An 18,644-nucleotide genomic window follows, 5' to 3' on the forward strand; every position below is an offset into this window, starting at 1 on the left:
GTCGTTTCTACTTGCTGCCACTAAGAAACATCCAACTCTTTGTAAAGTGTTCACATGGGTAGAAGGAGATTTCAATAGTAGATTTAAAACATACAGCTCTAGCAGTTTCTGTCTATTATTTACGGAAGGTGTAATGTCGTAAATGTTAGATACAATGCTAGGATAAAGAGTTTCTACCTTTTCTTTTCCCAAGGCCTCAAGATTGAACAAAACAGTAGAGCTGAAAGCAAGTTTGCACAGATGCTCCAGCATAAAGTAAAATATAGAATTGTGAAATACTGCATACTCAAATAAACAACTGATTTAGAAAGTGCAATCACTGTTAGTGTTTTACTTGATTATATTAGTATAAGAAGAGACCTTTTTACAGGATGGATTATTTGGATACATTTTTCTTGTATAAGTAACATCTATGAATTCTTTCACATCTCCCTCTGTGCAATTCATTTACCATGAACATGTACTTATCACTTGATGCACTAATATTCATGCAGAATATTAAAGGCAGGTATTTTAGAATGCTAGAGATGCCCAAAGGAATTTCCACATTGGTTTTAGAAATATGATGGTACATATGATTATATCTTAAATATGATTAATATTAGAATTTTATTATTTTTAAATAAATAGTGAAGAGCTTTAATATTATGATTCTATTCCATTTATCTGTGTTTTTTGCTTATCTTGAATCTGAATCCAAACTCTACCTTTTACTAGCTGTGTGTCCTTTGGTAAATGACTTAATTTCTCTGTGATTCAGCTTCCTTTTCTGGGGAAAATAATGATACCAATCTCATAGGGTATTGTGATTATTAAATGAGTTAATAAAAAGTTCTTAGAGCAGTGCCTGTACATAGGAAATACTCTGCATTTTCTACAGAGTATTTCTACTCTGTTTTTATACAGACAATAGAAACCATCATTTTTTCAGAATGGTTCAAAACATGAGCAAAGTCCTATCATCTTGTCAACTTTCATCACTCCTTCGTTTTTCATCTCTAAACTTAATGACAGGCAGTAGGCCCAAGAGCGGCAGGAAGGGGAGCCAGGAAAGCTACTAGGCACCTCTCACCCAGGGGTGCAGGACACTGGATCTGAAATCACCATGCTGTTTTAGAGCCCATCTGCTGGAGCAGTGTAGACTCATCTTCCCTTCTCTGTCAAGAGCAGGCTTGGGAAGAACTGAGCCTGAATGCGAAGGGCCTCAATCATCCCAATGGAGAGGGGCTGAAGGGATTGCAGTTGAGAAGGAGGTAATTAAGGGGTCTGCATCAGGAGGAAGATGGAAATGAAACAGTGCAAATAATAGTGACAAATGTAGTTATGCCAAGAGATGCAGGGTCATTAAGAATTATAAGATTTGCTTCAGAGAAGCCCTGTGTCAGCATGTAATCTGTTTATAACTTTGAATGACCAGTATGTAAGTTTTCATTGGGGGTTATTATTAAAAATGATTTTCATTTTTTAACCAGTATCATACCACTAAAGATATGTAACCTTTTTTCACTTATGAAAATGAGTGTAAAAGATTATCATTCCTTGTGACTAGCTGATGCCCAAAATGACAAGCCAGTTTGGTTTAGCTCTTAATTAACCTTCTGAATTTTGGTTTCAAGTCATTATCACAGGAAATGTACAATTCTTTTATAGCCACTGCATGACAGGAATAAACTATTAGAAAACACAGCAGAGCTCCAGAAATGTGAAGTTTACTGTCTGTAGGATACATAATTACTTTGTCTGGTATGCAGTCTGTTTATTTCATCTTAGGAGCTGTGATTATTATAGAAAGATAGCAAGTCATGATAAGAAAGTATCTTCTATTACAAAAAGCCTTAATCTTCTTAATAAAACTTAAGTTATTGAGATCATGTCTCTAATCTCAATAACTTTTTTGTAGAAGTTGAAGATGAATAATAAATAGTTTATCTTTTCACATTCAAATTGTTAACTAATGTGAATTTTCATATTTCATGGAGCTTTACTTTCTATATTGAAAATAGAATTGGATGCATAATAATATAAGTCTGAGCCCTCTTTAGCACATATTAAATTTTACACATCATTTAGCTAAATGTAAATGATATGGTGAGTGCTTCCTGAGTAAATAATTTCCATTACTTATCAGATACAGCCATTAGATGATTCTAAAAATACTCATCATGCTCTTAGTGATATTTTTCCTTATTGGCTGTTTGGGTGCCAAGTTACAATCAAGAGCGAAGTTCCTTAGGGTTTCATGGTACAGTGTGTCAAAGGTTGTCAGGTGTTTTGAATATCACTGTTAATTCTCTCTAAACTGTGACTGAAACTAGGCTAAAGCGAAGTAAAACTTCAGTTATTTCTAATGATCAATTAAGATAGTCTTGGAAAATTTTTCTGTTTGATGTTTCTTACCACTAAATTATTTTTCAAAGTTTGATATTCCTGTATTTAACTTCTTGTTTTCTCTTTCAGTGTTATGTTGCATAATTGATATGTCAGTTATATTGAGTGCAATTATAAATGTGAAGCCCTTAAAAATATACTCTGTCTCTATTAGGTCCAAAGAAAAAATAATTTTCAAACATAGTACTAGACAATATCCAGGCATATTCAGAATTCCAGGGTTGAAGCATCCTTAGCATAGTTTTGTTGAAGATACCTTACATGTTATTTTTCTTCATTTGAAATAACCTCAACTCTCTCAGCTTTTACATAGGTCACATTTTCCTGGCTTTAACCGTTTTCGTGATTTTCTTTTAGCTCTCATAACTAGATGTTATACTTCTATTGATCTTTAAATGACAAGTTACCCTAGAAAAGGTTGGGCTTAGGAAGAAGAAAAGCAGAGAACAATCAGCGGTTCCTAAACCTGAAAATAATTCCATCGCCCAGCCTTTTTAGCTTAAAAATATAACCGTGCAGAGTGATGTGTCTAGAATATTTTGGCAACCCAAAGATCCATTATGAAAAGAGGAGACTTCTTATCCTTATTCTAAATGATATCCAATTTTGATATATTCTTTTTTTTTTTTTCCTAGAATCCTAGTTCTTTTATTATGAAAGAAAAATGACTCCTGCTGCAGCTGGATGGAGAGACTAATTCAGATAGATTTTCCTGGAAAGGAAATATATTGCCATAGGACAAACAGCCTGAAAAAAAAAAAATATGTTGTGAAACAAAAAATTCCGCAGAGAATAAAGATCATGCTAATATTATATATCAGACAAACTAGAGTCTTATCTGTTTCTACCTACTTTTTAATGAAGATATTTTCTGATCAGAGTTTATCTTTTCATTGCCCCTAAGCTCTCATGCTTCTTTTAATCAGAGCCTTCTGCATGAATTATGAGTTAAAGAATTAATTCTATTCACTCTAGTAAAAATTAACTCCTTAGAGTTCACGTTGGAAGTCATCTGTGAACAATTCTTACAGACTAGTTCGTGCTTACTTTTTACTAGATTAATCCACCTAACAAATTTAAGTCTTCTGTTTCCCTTATTTCTTATTTTAAAAAATAATAATGATATCTTAGAGAGTTGAAATGGAAATTATAGTGGCTAACCAGTGCTGGTATCAGTATTTTGAAAACTAAAGATCTTCCTTTTTCTGCTAAGTTCTCGCTATTCTGTCTGGTCTAAGGAAGTTATCTCCTGACCTCCCTCCACATTGTGCACGTGTGCACACACACACACGTGTGAACACACACTCACACTTAAAAGAAAGAGAATGGTCAGTTTCTATTTACTCAGAAATTTTTTAATTTCTCAAATCTTTACTCAAATTATTCCTTAAAGATCACTAATGATAATCTCTCTCTCCCCCCTGTTCCCCCCCTCTTCTCTCTCTCTCTCTCTCTCACACACACACACACACACCACACACACACAATGATACTATATTTTACTGTTTTTAGTGCTTTTATAAATGTACTTACTTAGTCCATATAACACTTTGAGGTAGGTACCCTTGTTAACCTCACTTTATAGTTAAGGAAACTGAAGTGAGGGCACGAGTCTGAAAGACGGCAGAGCCAGGATTTGAACTCACACATTCTGACTGTTCCTCAGCAGTACTCAGCATAATGTTTTGCTGTCTCTCTTGAGGCATTCTGTTCCCGAAGCAAAAGAAATCCACTTGGTTTCATTCTTATTGAACCCTGAATGAATAGCGTTTGATGTTAGCTATCCTCTTCCTGAAACTTTATTCTCCTTTGCATTCGTGACATTTATTGAGCACTGCTGCATGTCAAGCACTGTTCTAGGCACTTGGGGATGTTTCAGTGACTAAAAATCAGACAAAAACCCTTTTCTATGTGGAGCTTACATTCTAATGGGGAGAGACAGATAACAACAGACAATGAAAAATAAGTATAATAAAACAAATTACACAGTCTGTTATATAATGGTAATATAGATGGTAAGTGTTATAAAAATATATATGAATACATATAAAGAGAGAAGAGTAGAGAGGATTTGGGAGTACCTCTTGGGGCAGAAATACAAATTAAATGGATGGTCAGGTGAGAATCTATTAAGAAAGTAGTTTTTGAGCAAGGAATTAAAAGAGGTGGGAGGTGGGGCAGGAGGATACCTGGGGGAAGAACATTCCAGGAGGCAGTACAAAAACTGTGCAGCGGGCTTGTGCCCGGCACGTTAAGAAAAAGTACTTTGTTTTGGGTAGAGAAATCAAAATACTTAACAAAATTATAGTAGCAATTTGGGGTGATTTAATTTTAAATATTTTGTTTTTATATCTCTTAAATTTTTTTGTAATAAATTTTGTGACTAAAAATGGAAACTATGTATGCTAATTATGCTTTAGTAAGACATATAAATATATCTGAAAATACTATATGAGCACAGAAAAGATATGAAGGATATACATCCCAGTGTAACTTATGTATTTTAATAAATAGCAGAGTCGTGAATTATTTTTCTTTTTTTCTAAATTCTTAATATTTTCTAATTTTTAACAAATGAAAATTATTGCCAGGGTAATATAACAAACATTATAAATTGAAAGGAAGAGTTTACACATGGTCGACCAGTAAACTTTGTGAAGTATTGTACCTTCATCTAATGGACTGTGTTTTGGGACTATGAGACTGGGACCATTTGTATACTAAAAAGAGGGGAACACATTTTTTTCCCATTATGGGAAACTCCAGAAGTACCAAGGGCATCTCAGTGTAATTTTTCAGCCAGCCCTTTTCCTGCTATGGAAGATACTGAGAATAAGGAGGAGGGGCAAGTAGAGAAGAACTCGGATGAGCCACTGGCCCCCTACTCTAACTCAAATAACATCCGTCTTTCAGTTGATTCTTAGACAAGGAGTTTAAAAATTACATCTATCTTATTAAAACATTTTGCATATCAAAAGATCCATATCACTTTTTCCAAAGTCACACTTCTCCATTGTTGTTGACGATTACTCTTTCCTTGATATCTCAAATTTCAACTTGATATACTTTATTATTCTGAAGCTTAAGGTTTTAAATGTTGCCATATTTAAACTGAACACTCTTTAATGATTATTTTTTATACAACTCATCCTAAACAGCTTACAACAGTTTTGTGGTGTCCATTTTTCAAATACCTGTAGGCAGTACTGTATGCCAAAATATAGTATCAGATTCTAAGATAATGATATAAATACGAATTGGCTGCCTGCATGAAATGATTGATTGATATGGTTTTGTTTTGTCATTTCAAGGGAGTGAAAAAAATAGATCCCAAATTGTATGAAAAATTTATCAGTCATAGATTTGGAGAAGAAATGGTACATCGTGTTGATCTTTGCTCCATGCTGAAGAAAAAGCAAAGTAATGGTTATTATCACTGTGAGTCTTCAATTACAATTGGTGAGTGCATTTTAAAAATTACTTATCTTTACTTTGATGTCTTTAGTCTTATTTTATTTTGGAAATATTTAGGACTAATTGAATATGTTTTAGTCAATGATTTACTTTCTTAAATACTATGTTTTGAGAATAATACATTGAAAATTTTGTAGAACATATTTGGTATTCATATTTATCAGTCGAGATTTTAGTATGTATAGCTTTTCTACTTTTGTGCCTTAAATATAATAAAGTCTTGAAATGTTTATTTAAAATGCATTTGTTTAATACCATGAATGCGAAGGGAGCATTTTCTCCGTTGAAGGCTTACATGACCACACCATTCCACGCAAGGCATTGTCACAGTCGCTGCTTTTAATTAGGAATAGAATGTTCCAAACAGAAAGTTTCATCTGAAAAGAAAAAGCCTTCGTAGATGGCTTGCAAGGATTGAAAACTTCACCTTCGGTTTCTTCCCTCGGGGAAACATTTCCTCCCGTGAGGAAACAAGATCTATATGTAAATGCTTCTAGCATCTTATCAGGGAGATGGCGTGTGCTGAGACAGATTCGTACACAATTATGTTTCCAGTGGAAAGCGTGTACTCCAAATGAAGAGTTCTTAAAAAACCAGAACAGGGCTATTCCCCATTGTTTGCAACATGAGTGTATTTCAAAGGAGCCTGATCCGTTGTGATTCAAATTGACTATTTCAAACCAGGCACTATTCTTATAAAATTGTGAACTGCGAGGCAACCTGATTTGTATACTTTGAAGTAACATGAAACTACTCAAAGAAGATAAATATATGATTCTAAATATTTCAAGTTCTTCAAACAAGATAATTCCTCTGTACTTCAGCTTGAAGAAAACCTACAGAAATATATGTCCTGAGAGAATCTTAATACTGAAGTTTATTAAAGCACTTTAAAAAATGTTCAAGAGACACCATTTTTTCCCCACATTCTCACTAGCAATCTTCAGAGAAGTCATCATTTTACCTTCAATGATCTTAGCTACCTTAAACAGAAGATATTTAGTATGTCATTTGAATTTAATGTTCTAAAGCATTTCAGATCTATTTTAAAGAAGATTTTTGTGTTTTCAGAATCTCTTATCTTTTTAGAGTTTTCTTCCTTTGGAGTTTTGATGAGGACTAAACATTTTAGTTTAGGTTTATTGTACAAGGAAAATTTAAATCCTCTGTAATAGAAATTTTTGCTAGCTTTCCATATCTTCTCTGTAATTACTTTAGGCCAGCTAAGTCCTTCATCGCATCTCCTACTCTCATTCCCATTTAAAAATAAAAATAAAAAAAGCAATATGTAGATTTTACTGAAGGTATTGTGGGACTACATTATGGAGCTTAGAGTGTTCTTCACCTTTATGCCCTTAGACATCTCTGTTCAGCTCACCCCTAATCACTATGTTCTAGCCACAGAATTTTCTCTTTTATTGCTCTTTGACAGCTAAGTCTCTAAAATCCCCCATATTCTAGGCAATTTTTTTAGATTATTTTTTTCCCTTTTCTAATTCAGAGCATTATTTTAAAATAATGATTTATTTAAAAAAATGATTTTTCTCCAATGCAGTACTATTTTTTTCTGTTTCATTTTGTGGTCAATGTGAACTTTCAAATAATATCTGTGTCTAAAACGATAGTTATGTTAAAATTATCCAAGTTTAATATACACTAGAGTTCTTTTATTTACTGTGGATGGTTATTGATTTTCTTGATCTTCCTTGAATTTTATAATAGAATGTGTAGCAGAATTCGGGATACTTTCTTTGTGAGTTTCATTTTCTGATGAGGTTTACTTGGTTTACATTGGTTTGGCTTCTCTTTGACTTGATCCTAACTCAAATTTAATGTCTATTTCCTCAACCTTGAACCAGTATTTTATTAATTTTACTATATATGTTAACAGAGTAGGAAAGGTATCAGATCTTAAAGATATTTTGTATTCAGAATTCTAGGGTAGAAGTTGGATTTCAAGAACTCTAAGAACCTCCTGAAATTTGTTTATAAAACTGTATGTATAAGTACATATGTGAATTTTTATGGGGATAGAATTTATTAGGTTTTGATATTTCTTATCTCTTAATTTACTAATGGTGTATTCTTGGACAATGCTAGATTCCAAATCATTCATTTTCTTTTCAGCTGTCTCTATATCGTTTAGGGCATCTTGTGTCTGTTTTCTTTTTAGTAGCAGTGACTATATACTTATTTTCCAAGATTTTCAATTGATTCTCTTTCATATTTTTACCTGTTCTGTTCTTTGCTTCACAGATGCTATTCCTTCATTTATCTCTTGGAGGATTTAAATATAATTAATTTTTTAACATTCTTTTCACATTTTTAAAACATCTAGTTCCTGGGGTATATATTCTTCTATTTGTTGGGTCTTTGGTGGCACTTAGTTGTTTGTCTGGTGCTTTTTAAGTTTTTTTTTTTTTTTTCTTTTGAGGGCTCATGTTATTGTGTATTTTTTCCCTTCATAATTCCATGTGTGGTTTTGTAGATGTCAGCCCCAATCTCACAGAGCACACTGCTCTGAATTGGGTTAGGAACTCTCAGCAGCAAACCATCCTTGTCTATAAAGAGTTGGATTCATTCTTCTTGTGTCTCTCACCAATTTGTGAGGTTTCTTGAATAGTAAAGATACTTAGCCCTTTGCCATATTGGCATCAAATATTTTACATTTTATTTTGTATTTAATTTTGGTCACAAGGTATTTTTCATATTAAATATTTAAATTCCTGTTAAATTATAGATTTAAAAAATTCTCCTGTGCTTCCTTTAATTATTATGACTAGAGTCACCTTCAAACCAAAGATTTGCTACATATTCATTTATATCTTCTTCTAGTTTCTTTCTTTTTCTTTTTTTCCATTTGGGCTTTTAATCTATCTGTTATGATCATTAATATAAGTACTCAGATACAGAGGATTAACTGAAAAATCCAGTTACTAAAAGTGGGTGTGAAGTGGCGACTTAGTTTTAGGAATATATTTTTATATTTTTTATACTCCACCGACCTTAGCCTGTGTTCCAAAGATAACAAATTAGTAGCCTTTCCTATTGTTCTTGACTAGACCAGGGTGTTTTTTTGTTGCTGTTTGTTTGCTTTTCTAATTTGAATGACTTGCCAACATTGGGGTGATTTTATGTAAAAAAATAAAAGATCTGAGGTTCTGCCACCTTCTGAACAATCTGAACGTGTGGCCACACTGGTCTCACATTCTTGCATGGCAGTGATTTTCTCTTTGGGATAGTAGGCACACTGACCTTTAAAAAAAGCTGCCTTTTATCATCCTCCTTACTTTACTTTTTTTTTTTTTTTTTTAAATACAATTTGCTTAACTATTCAAACTACCTGCTTGGCTTCGGGCCCCCTGCCAGCTGTTGCTGGTTCCTGAGCCTGCTTTACGTTTCCATGCTGAGCATCTCTCTCTTCATCTTCTGTCATCTGTGCCTTTATGTGAGGTTAGGGGAGTTTGCTAGGATATGGAGGTGACATTCATATTTTCAGATACAAGTAAAGGTATTATGTTTTAGTTCTCTCATAATCAAAATTTTGGGTGATGCTATACCTACTTAATATTGGGCTTTGACTCCTTATAGACCTAATTCAAATCCCCCACCGCCCAAAAGAAGGGGGAAAAACAAGAATGGAATATGGTCCACATACCTTAAGGTGGTAAAAACTGTTCTCTGTGAGCTACGTACTGGAGTTGGGTGAATTAATTTTTCTCAAGTAGCTATGTTCCATTTATATTTCCTTAGGGTAGGTAATTGACAAAATGACATCTTTTGTAAGATTGATGAGCAATTTAGTGCTTGCAAAGACTAGTTTACTTTTAACTGTCAGACATATCTTACAGAAGGCAGTGGGGAATTTGGAAAGGTCTAGAAGGTATTTTTTTTTTTTTTTTTTTGCAGGCCAGTGTATTTCTGTATAATTTCTGCAAACAGAGGTGGGAACAGTGATTTTCTGGGAATGTCAACTGTTTCGTTGTTTAATAATAATGTGTCATCAATTTAATGAATGTTATTGAACATGTAAAATGTGTATATTCCTCTCTTGGGTATCATGAAATACAGGGAAGTATAAGACATAGTCCTTAAGAGTGATATAGAGTCACTGGGAAGCTCACATTACATCTGAGAAATGGAGAGGGAGGAAGAATAGATGAATATTGTCCATAACAATAATGGGCTTTAACAGGACACAGAGAAAGAGGCTTATAGTTTTACCTTCTATAAGAGTGTGAACGGGGAGTAAGTGGCAGAGCTTGGAGAAATAGGATGAGATTGAGGAGCAGACAAATGGATAATAGAGAAAGGACACTTTCCAGGAACAGTAGGTATGATTTACAGGGGAGAGAAGCAATGGACTGAGGCAGGGTAGAGGCAGTATTAGTGATAGAAGGCAGATTGCAAAGACTGTAGTGATGGAGTCTACTGTTTAGTTAGTTGAGAAAGTTACATAGAAGGAGGTTTCTTGGTTTGTGTGTTTGAGGAGTTGGTGAGGATCTGGGAAAGGAGATGGGCACAATCACACCTACTGAGGCAGTGAATATGTAAGAAAGGAGACTGAGGAGATAGATGTGAGATAAAAAGAGGGTGAAGATTAATACTGAACATAATGATATATGATTAGACCTTAAAGATAAGACCTTCAATGAGTTCCAGACTGTAGCACAGAGGCAATGAGGGGAATGGGGTTGTGTCAACCATAGGCTCAAATAGAAACAAATGAATCTGCAAAGATATGGTGATAGAAGGGGAAAAGGGTCATACGGAGTCAGATAAGTTAGATTCATCATAGGTATAGTCAATTCAGTCTGTATCCAGTGCCAAACAGATCAGACCAACAAGGTACCAGGCTCAGATTCTGTGGGCTGAAACTCTGTGGAAAATTCTGAGTGAGCTGAGTCAATGAATTTATTCTATCCAAATGTCACTGCTTTTTGAGAATCAGCCTTAAGAAACCTGGGCAGCTTAAACCAATCCTGACTATCTTAAAATGCATGTCGTGGTCCATCTAGTGATACCCGGTAGTTGCATCTAGGTGCTGGGTCAGCCAAAAGAAAAGGACTTTTTCGGTTGTATATGGGGAGTCCCTTAGCTCAGAGCTTGGTGTACCAATCTTCATTGATTCTTTACCCTTATGGGCCAGGGCAGAACTCCAAAAGCTCTGGATCTTGCCTAATTTTAATATATAGGTGGGGGAGTCTTCTTTATGGACTAGAACACTATCAGTGTAATTGACCCATTGGTTGATGTGGCAGGAAGGATGGAGGGAGAAGGAAGTCAGCAATTTTCTTCATTGAATGAAAAGCATAGCTAGGACAAAAATCTTTGAGCTTTCTAGAATTCTTAAATCTTAACCTTTGTCAGATCAATTATATATTTTTAAAATGTTTAATTTGAAAATGTTTGTGTTTGGATAGTGGTATTGGTGATACATATGTGCTTGAATGTCAGTTTTTCTCATGCGAACCCTTTATTTTTTACTCTAGAAAAACATAATTCACCAAATGATTTAATATCCTAATAATTTATAAGGCTACATTTTTGTTGGATTTAAATTTTTTAAAACTATACTTTAGTTCATCAACTCTCAAAGTTTGCTCCATGGATCCCTGGTAGTCCCTGAGATACTTTTAGGGGTCTGGAAGGGCAAAATGATTTTTATAAAGTATTATGACATTATTTGCCTTTTCCATTGGATTAATATTTACAATGATTACACAGAGGCAGTGGCGGGTAAAACTGTGTATAGTCAATATGAATCAAGGCTGTGACAATTAAAAAATTTTTTTTAAATCAATTTTACATAAAAATATTGTTGAGTAGTAAAAATTACTAATTGTATTTAATTTTTCAACCTTTGAGAATGTCTTTTTAAATCTGTGTACAAATAATAATATTCTGTTTAACAAGTGGGGATAAACACTTCTGCTATGTATTGCTATGTATTGGAAGTAAGAAGTTGACTCAAGAAAAAGCACTCGTGTGGTTAAGTTGTGAGCAAAGGAGCCACTTTCTTTCATGATATACCTTTTTTTGTTTCCTTGAAGAATGACTAACAAACTATCATTTTCATACCTGGGTATCTGACAGACATTTTCTTGAAATAAATAAACCTGTCACATCAAGGACAACTGACATCATTTACTGCTAATAATAAATTCAAGCTTTCAGGTAAAATTAAGGATTTTGGAAAACTGTATTACCATGAGTTTGACAGTTTCCTAAAACTCAAACTTTTTCCTGCCTTTTTATTATAGAAGATTTTGTACTCAAAAATAGAGAGCATAGAGTAGAAAAATGAACTTCATTTTCCCAGGTTGTTTTTATCTGTCTCACTATTATGTTTGCTTTATCAAGCTATAACATATACAAAACCTGTACATAATTAAAATGTACAGCCTGATGAGTTTTTAACATAAATATACACCCGTGAAACCATTATCACCATTGAGATGCTGAACATTCCAACACCTTGGGAAGTTGACTTTTGCCCTTTTGCAGTCAATACTTAAAGACTTCCCTAATGAGGGGGGTGATATTAATGAATTTTTTTTTATGTTATGTAATGAAATGTGTCAAAATATAGAAGATCTGCATAACTCAGTGAATCAATATTTTTTAAATGACCAATGCATATTGTTACAAAGTACTGCATGGATAAAAGATCCATTAAAAGTTCAAGATAGCAAGCGAAAGATTTGATTGTAAAGAGTGTGAAAGTTCATTGATAAGTTTTAAGATTTCATATTGTAACTAAATTTTAAGAAACTATAACTTGTTGAGTTTTTGTATAGTATCAAAGAAAGATATTCACAATTATCTAAGTGGGCTATTAATCTCTTCCCTTTTCCAATTATATATTTTTGTGAGGCTGAACTTTTCTTATACTTCAAATGAAAGAACATATTGTAATAAATTGAATGCAGAATCAAATATGAGGATAAAGCTGTCTTTGATTACGCCAGACATAAAATAAAATTGCAAAAATGAGAATTAATACCATTCTCACTATAAAATTTTTTAATTTAAAAAATAGTTGTTTTTTTATAAAAAGATACTATTTATGTATTATAAGGGGTTTATTATTGATATTTTGAAATGAATTAATAAATTTTAAAAATTGTTTAAGTTTATAATACAGTAAGTATCGATAAATATAACCCACATAAACAAAAGGTCTTGGTGGAGGTGAGAGATTGTAAGTAGTTTTTAAGAGTGTGAAAGGGTCCTGAAGCCAAAACATTTAAGATTGTTTGCTACTTTAGTTTATGGTCCAAGGAAACCATGAAAAAATTAAAGCTTCAAAAAAGTCTTTAAACTTAATTTTGTTCAATATTTCCAAACTTTTCTTCCAATATGTTAATTTTGATGGCTGCTCAGTTATCTTTCGATAAAACATAAACTGGTTTGATTCCTCCCTCCTTAATTTTTTCCTCCATCCCTCTTTAATTCATTTAAGCATTTTGTGGTAATCACCTGACAAGTGCAGAAATACCCCAGACTGACAGTAGCTATATCTCTATGAAATGACTTATTTAAAAAGCATTATTATATGAAACTGATATTTTTTTATACATGAATGTTTTTTGTGGTGGGCAAGACCAAAAATTTTGTCTTGTTTTCTTTTGCACAGGCTGACAGGGAGATGATTAAGAACATTTCATCTCTACTTAGACCGATTAAGATAATCTATTTTAAGCATGTTAGAAGACGGAATGAAAAGATAGTTTATCATCTGAGGGAACTGTACATTTTTTTTTTTCACTTGAAAACTTTAGCAATTGGAAATTTTCTCTGTTCAAAATTATCAAGTAGTTTAATAAGTGCTGAGTAGATGGTATGTCATTTTTTACTTTATGACATAGAGATTGAGTGACTGTATAATTTATCATTAAAATGGTATACTTGTAAGTGTACTATGCTGGGATAAAAGAAGAAAATCAAGATTATCCTGGTTTAACTGGGATTTAATGTCATCCTACCTAGAAAGCATAACATTCTTTAAAAAACTGAACCTTTGACATGTTAAAATACTATATTTCAAATGTCAATCTAGTTCCTTTTTATAATCTCATTGTCCTTTGATTAAATTTTTGATGAAACATATCTTCTAAAAAGAAAGTGTTTGAAATTTCATTGTTATACGCCCCTAATAAAAATGAAAAGCAACTCATAATTGGAATTCTCAGCTCATTTCTTTAGTAAGAGGAAGCTTCAGATTAAGTAACTGAAAAAATCAATCTTAGTGATAGCTCACACTGTATTTTAACTGGTGTATCAGTTATTAATCTGGTTGCTAACACAAAGTGGCAGCTGTGGCTCAGGCTATTTTGAAAGTTCAACCATCTTCTGGCCTGGTTTCAAACCTTATGATTTATATTAGATGCCTTAGGAACCCTACATATAAAGGGACAATGCTATGTGGTAAACTGAACTATCTGAAAAATTAAGCACTACTGCTGGAATGATGCAGTGATATTTTATATTATTATATGAATTAAATTTAAATTAATTTACATTAATTTATTATTTTTAGAGCCTTCAATTTTAAGTTTATTTTGGAAAACATGAAGTAAATTTTTTTCCATGTGTATGATTTTTTTCTTTAAAAAATTTATTTTTCATTTATAGCTATCAAACACCCTTCTAGGATTATATCTACAGAACTAAAAACACAAGTATTCAAATATAAATGCATACATACTTTATTAGAATAGTGGTCATAGTGAGAATGGTTGAAAAAAGATGGTATGTCCATACCATAACATACGGTGCAGCAATTAAAAGAAATAAATCAGAATTATAGCTCACTTGAAGAAATTTCCGTGAAGTATTCTTGAATGAGAAGAACAGAATACAGAGTTTTCATACAATCTCACATTGAAAGAAAGAGTAACCTCCATCTGTGTGTATAACTTGCATGTGTATATTATTGTAAAAATATAAACAAAAATTTGGAAGGAAAATTATTAGGATGTTTTCTAAGGATACAAGTGAGGAGACCTGAGGGAGGAGTGATATGAGAAGAAGGAAAAAGAGGATGGAGGAGGGAAGTAAAAAGAAAAAAGAAGATTTTGTTGGCTGTGATTTTTCAGGTGATTGTAAATGACTCTGATTAGGAAAATCCAGGAAGAATTGTCAATCCCTGTTGGATTACAGTATATATATATATATATATATATATATATATATATATATATACTGTATAAATAAATATCTATATTTATTTATTTATTTTTTAACAGTTTGAGTCAGGAGTATTTTGTTACCTGCAGTTGAATGCATTCTAACAGATACACATTTCAGGTGTGAAATAAGAAATGTATTAACAGAAAAGAGACTCAGTATTTTGGTTTTCTGGGTATTTAAACAACAGCCTGACAGTTACCAATTGTTATTTAGAAGTATCCATAAACAGAATGAATACTGACATAGTATATCAGATAAATGTCAGCCTGGGTCATGGTGGATCATGACGGATCCTGAGACCTGCCAAAACCAATCTTGATTTAACTGCATTTCCTCTAGTATAAGTGAACTTTCTTTTTATTATCTTGGGGATTCACTTTCATTCTTCCTATCCCTGTAAGTGTGATTAGAGAAAAAAAGCATTGAGTTATTAAAGCACCTTTTATTTGAAGTCTTCAACATTTTTTACATAGCAGGAAATGTGGCTGACTTGTCTTGCCCAAGGTCAAATCGTGGGCCACTTTTAGAGTTAAATATAGATTGAGACTAATCCACGTAAAGAATAATCAGGACCTGTGAAAAAAACCCAATAAATTTGAAACTGTAGAACCAAATTTTATGTTGTTTATGCTGTTAAACTACAAATGAAATCTACTCATCGTGCCCTGTTGGCTTTTCTGAAATATATTTTTTCTTCCAGTGAAGGATGTTGGTGAAGGATGTTTTTTTTTTTTTTCCTTTCTCTGTGAAAGGTACGGGCATTAATGGATTAAAGACACTTGAATAAGAAAACAGCCATGTCAGGTAATACAAACACTGGCCAGCAGATTAGTGTATTTTTTGCTTTCTTTGAAAAAAAAAATAGGTTTTAACATTCACATGTTTAACTTGTCCTTCAGTAAGTACAGTTTTTGTAATTTCATTCTTAATGCCTGAAAGGAAGGACAGACTGTGAAAAGCAGGACTGAACAATATCCATCTAAAATAGATGGTTGTTACTGGCCTTTGTTTTCCTGTTACTGTGTTTCTCTAATGAAACTGTTCAGTGGGATTTACTACAGTGTGAATGCTCAGCAAATGCTCTTGCTTCCTCAGGGCTGTGCCTTTAAATGTCCCCCTCCTCTCCTCCTTTGGGCCCTGGCTGTCCCTTTCACCTACTCTGGCTGTACTCCTAGACTCAAGAGTTAACTTCACTCCAGGAGCTGATGTGATTATCATATAAATACATACTAAGTATTGAATAAATTGTGCCTTCAATCAAATTGAATTTATAAAATGGCATAATATAAATTCAAGGGTCCGAATATACAATATAACCTGTCAGCCCTTCTACCTCGAGAGCTCTGCTGCTGTCTGTTCTCAGAGCAGGGACATAAATTCTCCTCCCTAATTTATTTCTTGCCAATTAAGGAAAAGTCTTGAGCTACATACATTGGTTAAGATTGGTACACACACAGAAAAGAACCGACTGAATAACAGGCATGGAGGAGGCATTTGAAAATTGGCCCTAAGCAGGAATGCATCAACAGAGATTTAGGAATGACTGTTATGGCCCGGGAAAGGAGGATTTCATTCAGAGCTCTGGTTATCAGCTTGTTTCCTCCCCCTTCTTAAATGCACACACGCTGTATATGGTATGTTAGGTTTTCTCCATGTGTTTTATCAAAAAAAAAAAAAAAAAAAACCCCACAATTCTCTTTCCAATTAAATACTGAAATTCTATAGCATATGGCAATTTCAAATATAAATGCCTATAACTTTCAGTTTTAGAGAAAAATAACTAAAGCACTTTCAAAGAGAAGTAAAAAGTCTTGGTTGAACATGTGACTAAAAAAGGAATAATCGTAAAAAAAAAAATAGGTTATTGGCTCCCGAGTTTCATTGACCAAGATTCTGTTCTGTAGTAATTAAAAACAGGACTTTAATAGTGAGATTTATGGATAATCCTTAAAGTTTTTCAGTTATGATTTTTTAAAGACTTTTTCCTTATAGACACTCCTAAGAACAGCTTTCAAATATCAATATTTAATAATATAGTTTCAGAACCTTGCCCTTTGGTTACAAAATAGCTACAAGGTGCAGCAGTGGCTAATTAATGGAGGAGCATCTATTGGGTCTTGGAGATAGACACATGCTTCTTGTGGATTGATTATTGAGAACTGAAATTTGATTTTACAAGAACATACAGAAACAGAATACAGTGTTGGGTATGTCCACCCAGCTTTCTTCTGGCCCATAATAACTCTGTCTTTTGGCATCTAATGTCAACATAAATAATTGGGATGATTCTAAAACATCCTGGTTTTCATGAATTGTGTTTCCATAAATTGTCAAACCCTTCTTGAACTTATGTACATTTTCATTGAAACTGTGACATTTCTTGGCATAACAGTTTTCTTAAGCGTGCAACCTGCTGTATAATGTAATCCTTCCTGAAGTGTCTCTTTTGTGCTTAAAGGCATGTCTCCTGAGGCTTGGTTCCAGAATTTGGAGAGATAAAGCAATTTTTTCTTTTTCTCTTTATACTTCACAATTTAATATCTTCTTCCTTTCTACTCTTTTGAATAAAGGAACATTCATTTTTTTCTTACTCATGTGTTTCCATAGCTATTAAACTCAGATTTCCTTTAATTAATGAATTAGAGATTTCAGAAGAATTGATAATCTGTATGGTTTTATAAAATCTTATAACGAGATTTGTGCTTTATCTTAAGTCAAACTTTTACAGCACGGTTGCTCAGAAATCCAAATTATATATGTATTCAGTTATAGGTAGAAAATAATACCAACCAATGACACAGAAAATAGAGTTTTTGGGCATAGTAAAGAATTATTTTTTCCCATTAGAGGCAATAATCAGAGCTGTTATTCTCAAGTACATGAAGAAGAGGCAGTGCCATACCTACATACTTTTTAACTTTATCCCTACCTTCTTAACCATTATAGTAAAAATTTAAACTCCTTTAGCAGATATGAGCAGCTGTGCGAACGATGATTTGTCTGAAGCCAGGCCTGTGAAAAGAGAAACATGCAAAGGTTATGCTTTTAAATTTATGAATGTACCATATCAGATATTTTTCCTTATTGAGGTTGATCTTCTTTTTAAAATCTTCTTTAAATTATAGTAGGTCTCTATATATTACTGAAAGGAGTCTGTTAATCCTCCATTGGAACCCCATTAACATCCTTGAGGGGAGTACTTGTGGATGGTGAGAGTTATTATTTTTCCTGGAATATGCACGCTTTCAGGGGCCACGCTGATATCTCTTTGCTATAGATCGAGTCTCTTCATGCCATGGCACGCAGCAGTGTTGGGCTCCACCCCGAAGCAGGGATCTGTCTTTGTGTCCTTAGTTTTATAGGAATATATTATTCTAATAGCATTCATAAAAAGATTTGGTAACAAAATATGAGAAACCAAGACATTTAAACTGCATTACCATAGAGCATAGTTAAATAGCTATTTTTCTGCACATCATTCTGAGATTGTAGTAAGCTGTTTCATAAAGTCTATACCTGATAACATACAAATTATACTGAATAATACAGAACTCTGGGGTCAGATGCTCAGAGGCTATGCAGCCAAA

The 18,644-nt window shown here is 33.2% G+C and overlaps 1 protein-coding gene across 3 annotated transcripts in view; it reads left to right on the forward strand.

The window, feature by feature from the left end:
- AKAP7 (A-kinase anchoring protein 7) overlaps nt 1–18,644 on the forward strand; it is a 97,221-nt gene that overhangs the window by 47,661 nt on the left and 30,916 nt on the right. For 2 of the 3 annotated variants that reach the window (XM_016118397.2, XM_016118395.2), the window contains exon 7: nt 5,700–5,847. In XM_016118397.2, coding sequence (XP_015973883.2) covers nt 5,700–5,847 — 148 coding nt within the window. Of the gene's footprint in view, nt 1–5,699; nt 5,848–13,501; nt 14,045–18,644 lie in introns of those variants that run through there. The other variant, XM_016118399.2, reaches the window with a different exon arrangement.

The sequence above is a fragment of the Rousettus aegyptiacus genome, unplaced genomic scaffold (assembly GCF_014176215.1).
Source record: "Rousettus aegyptiacus isolate mRouAeg1 unplaced genomic scaffold, mRouAeg1.p scaffold_m13_p_1, whole genome shotgun sequence".
Taxonomy (NCBI): domain Eukaryota; kingdom Metazoa; phylum Chordata; class Mammalia; order Chiroptera; family Pteropodidae; genus Rousettus; species Rousettus aegyptiacus.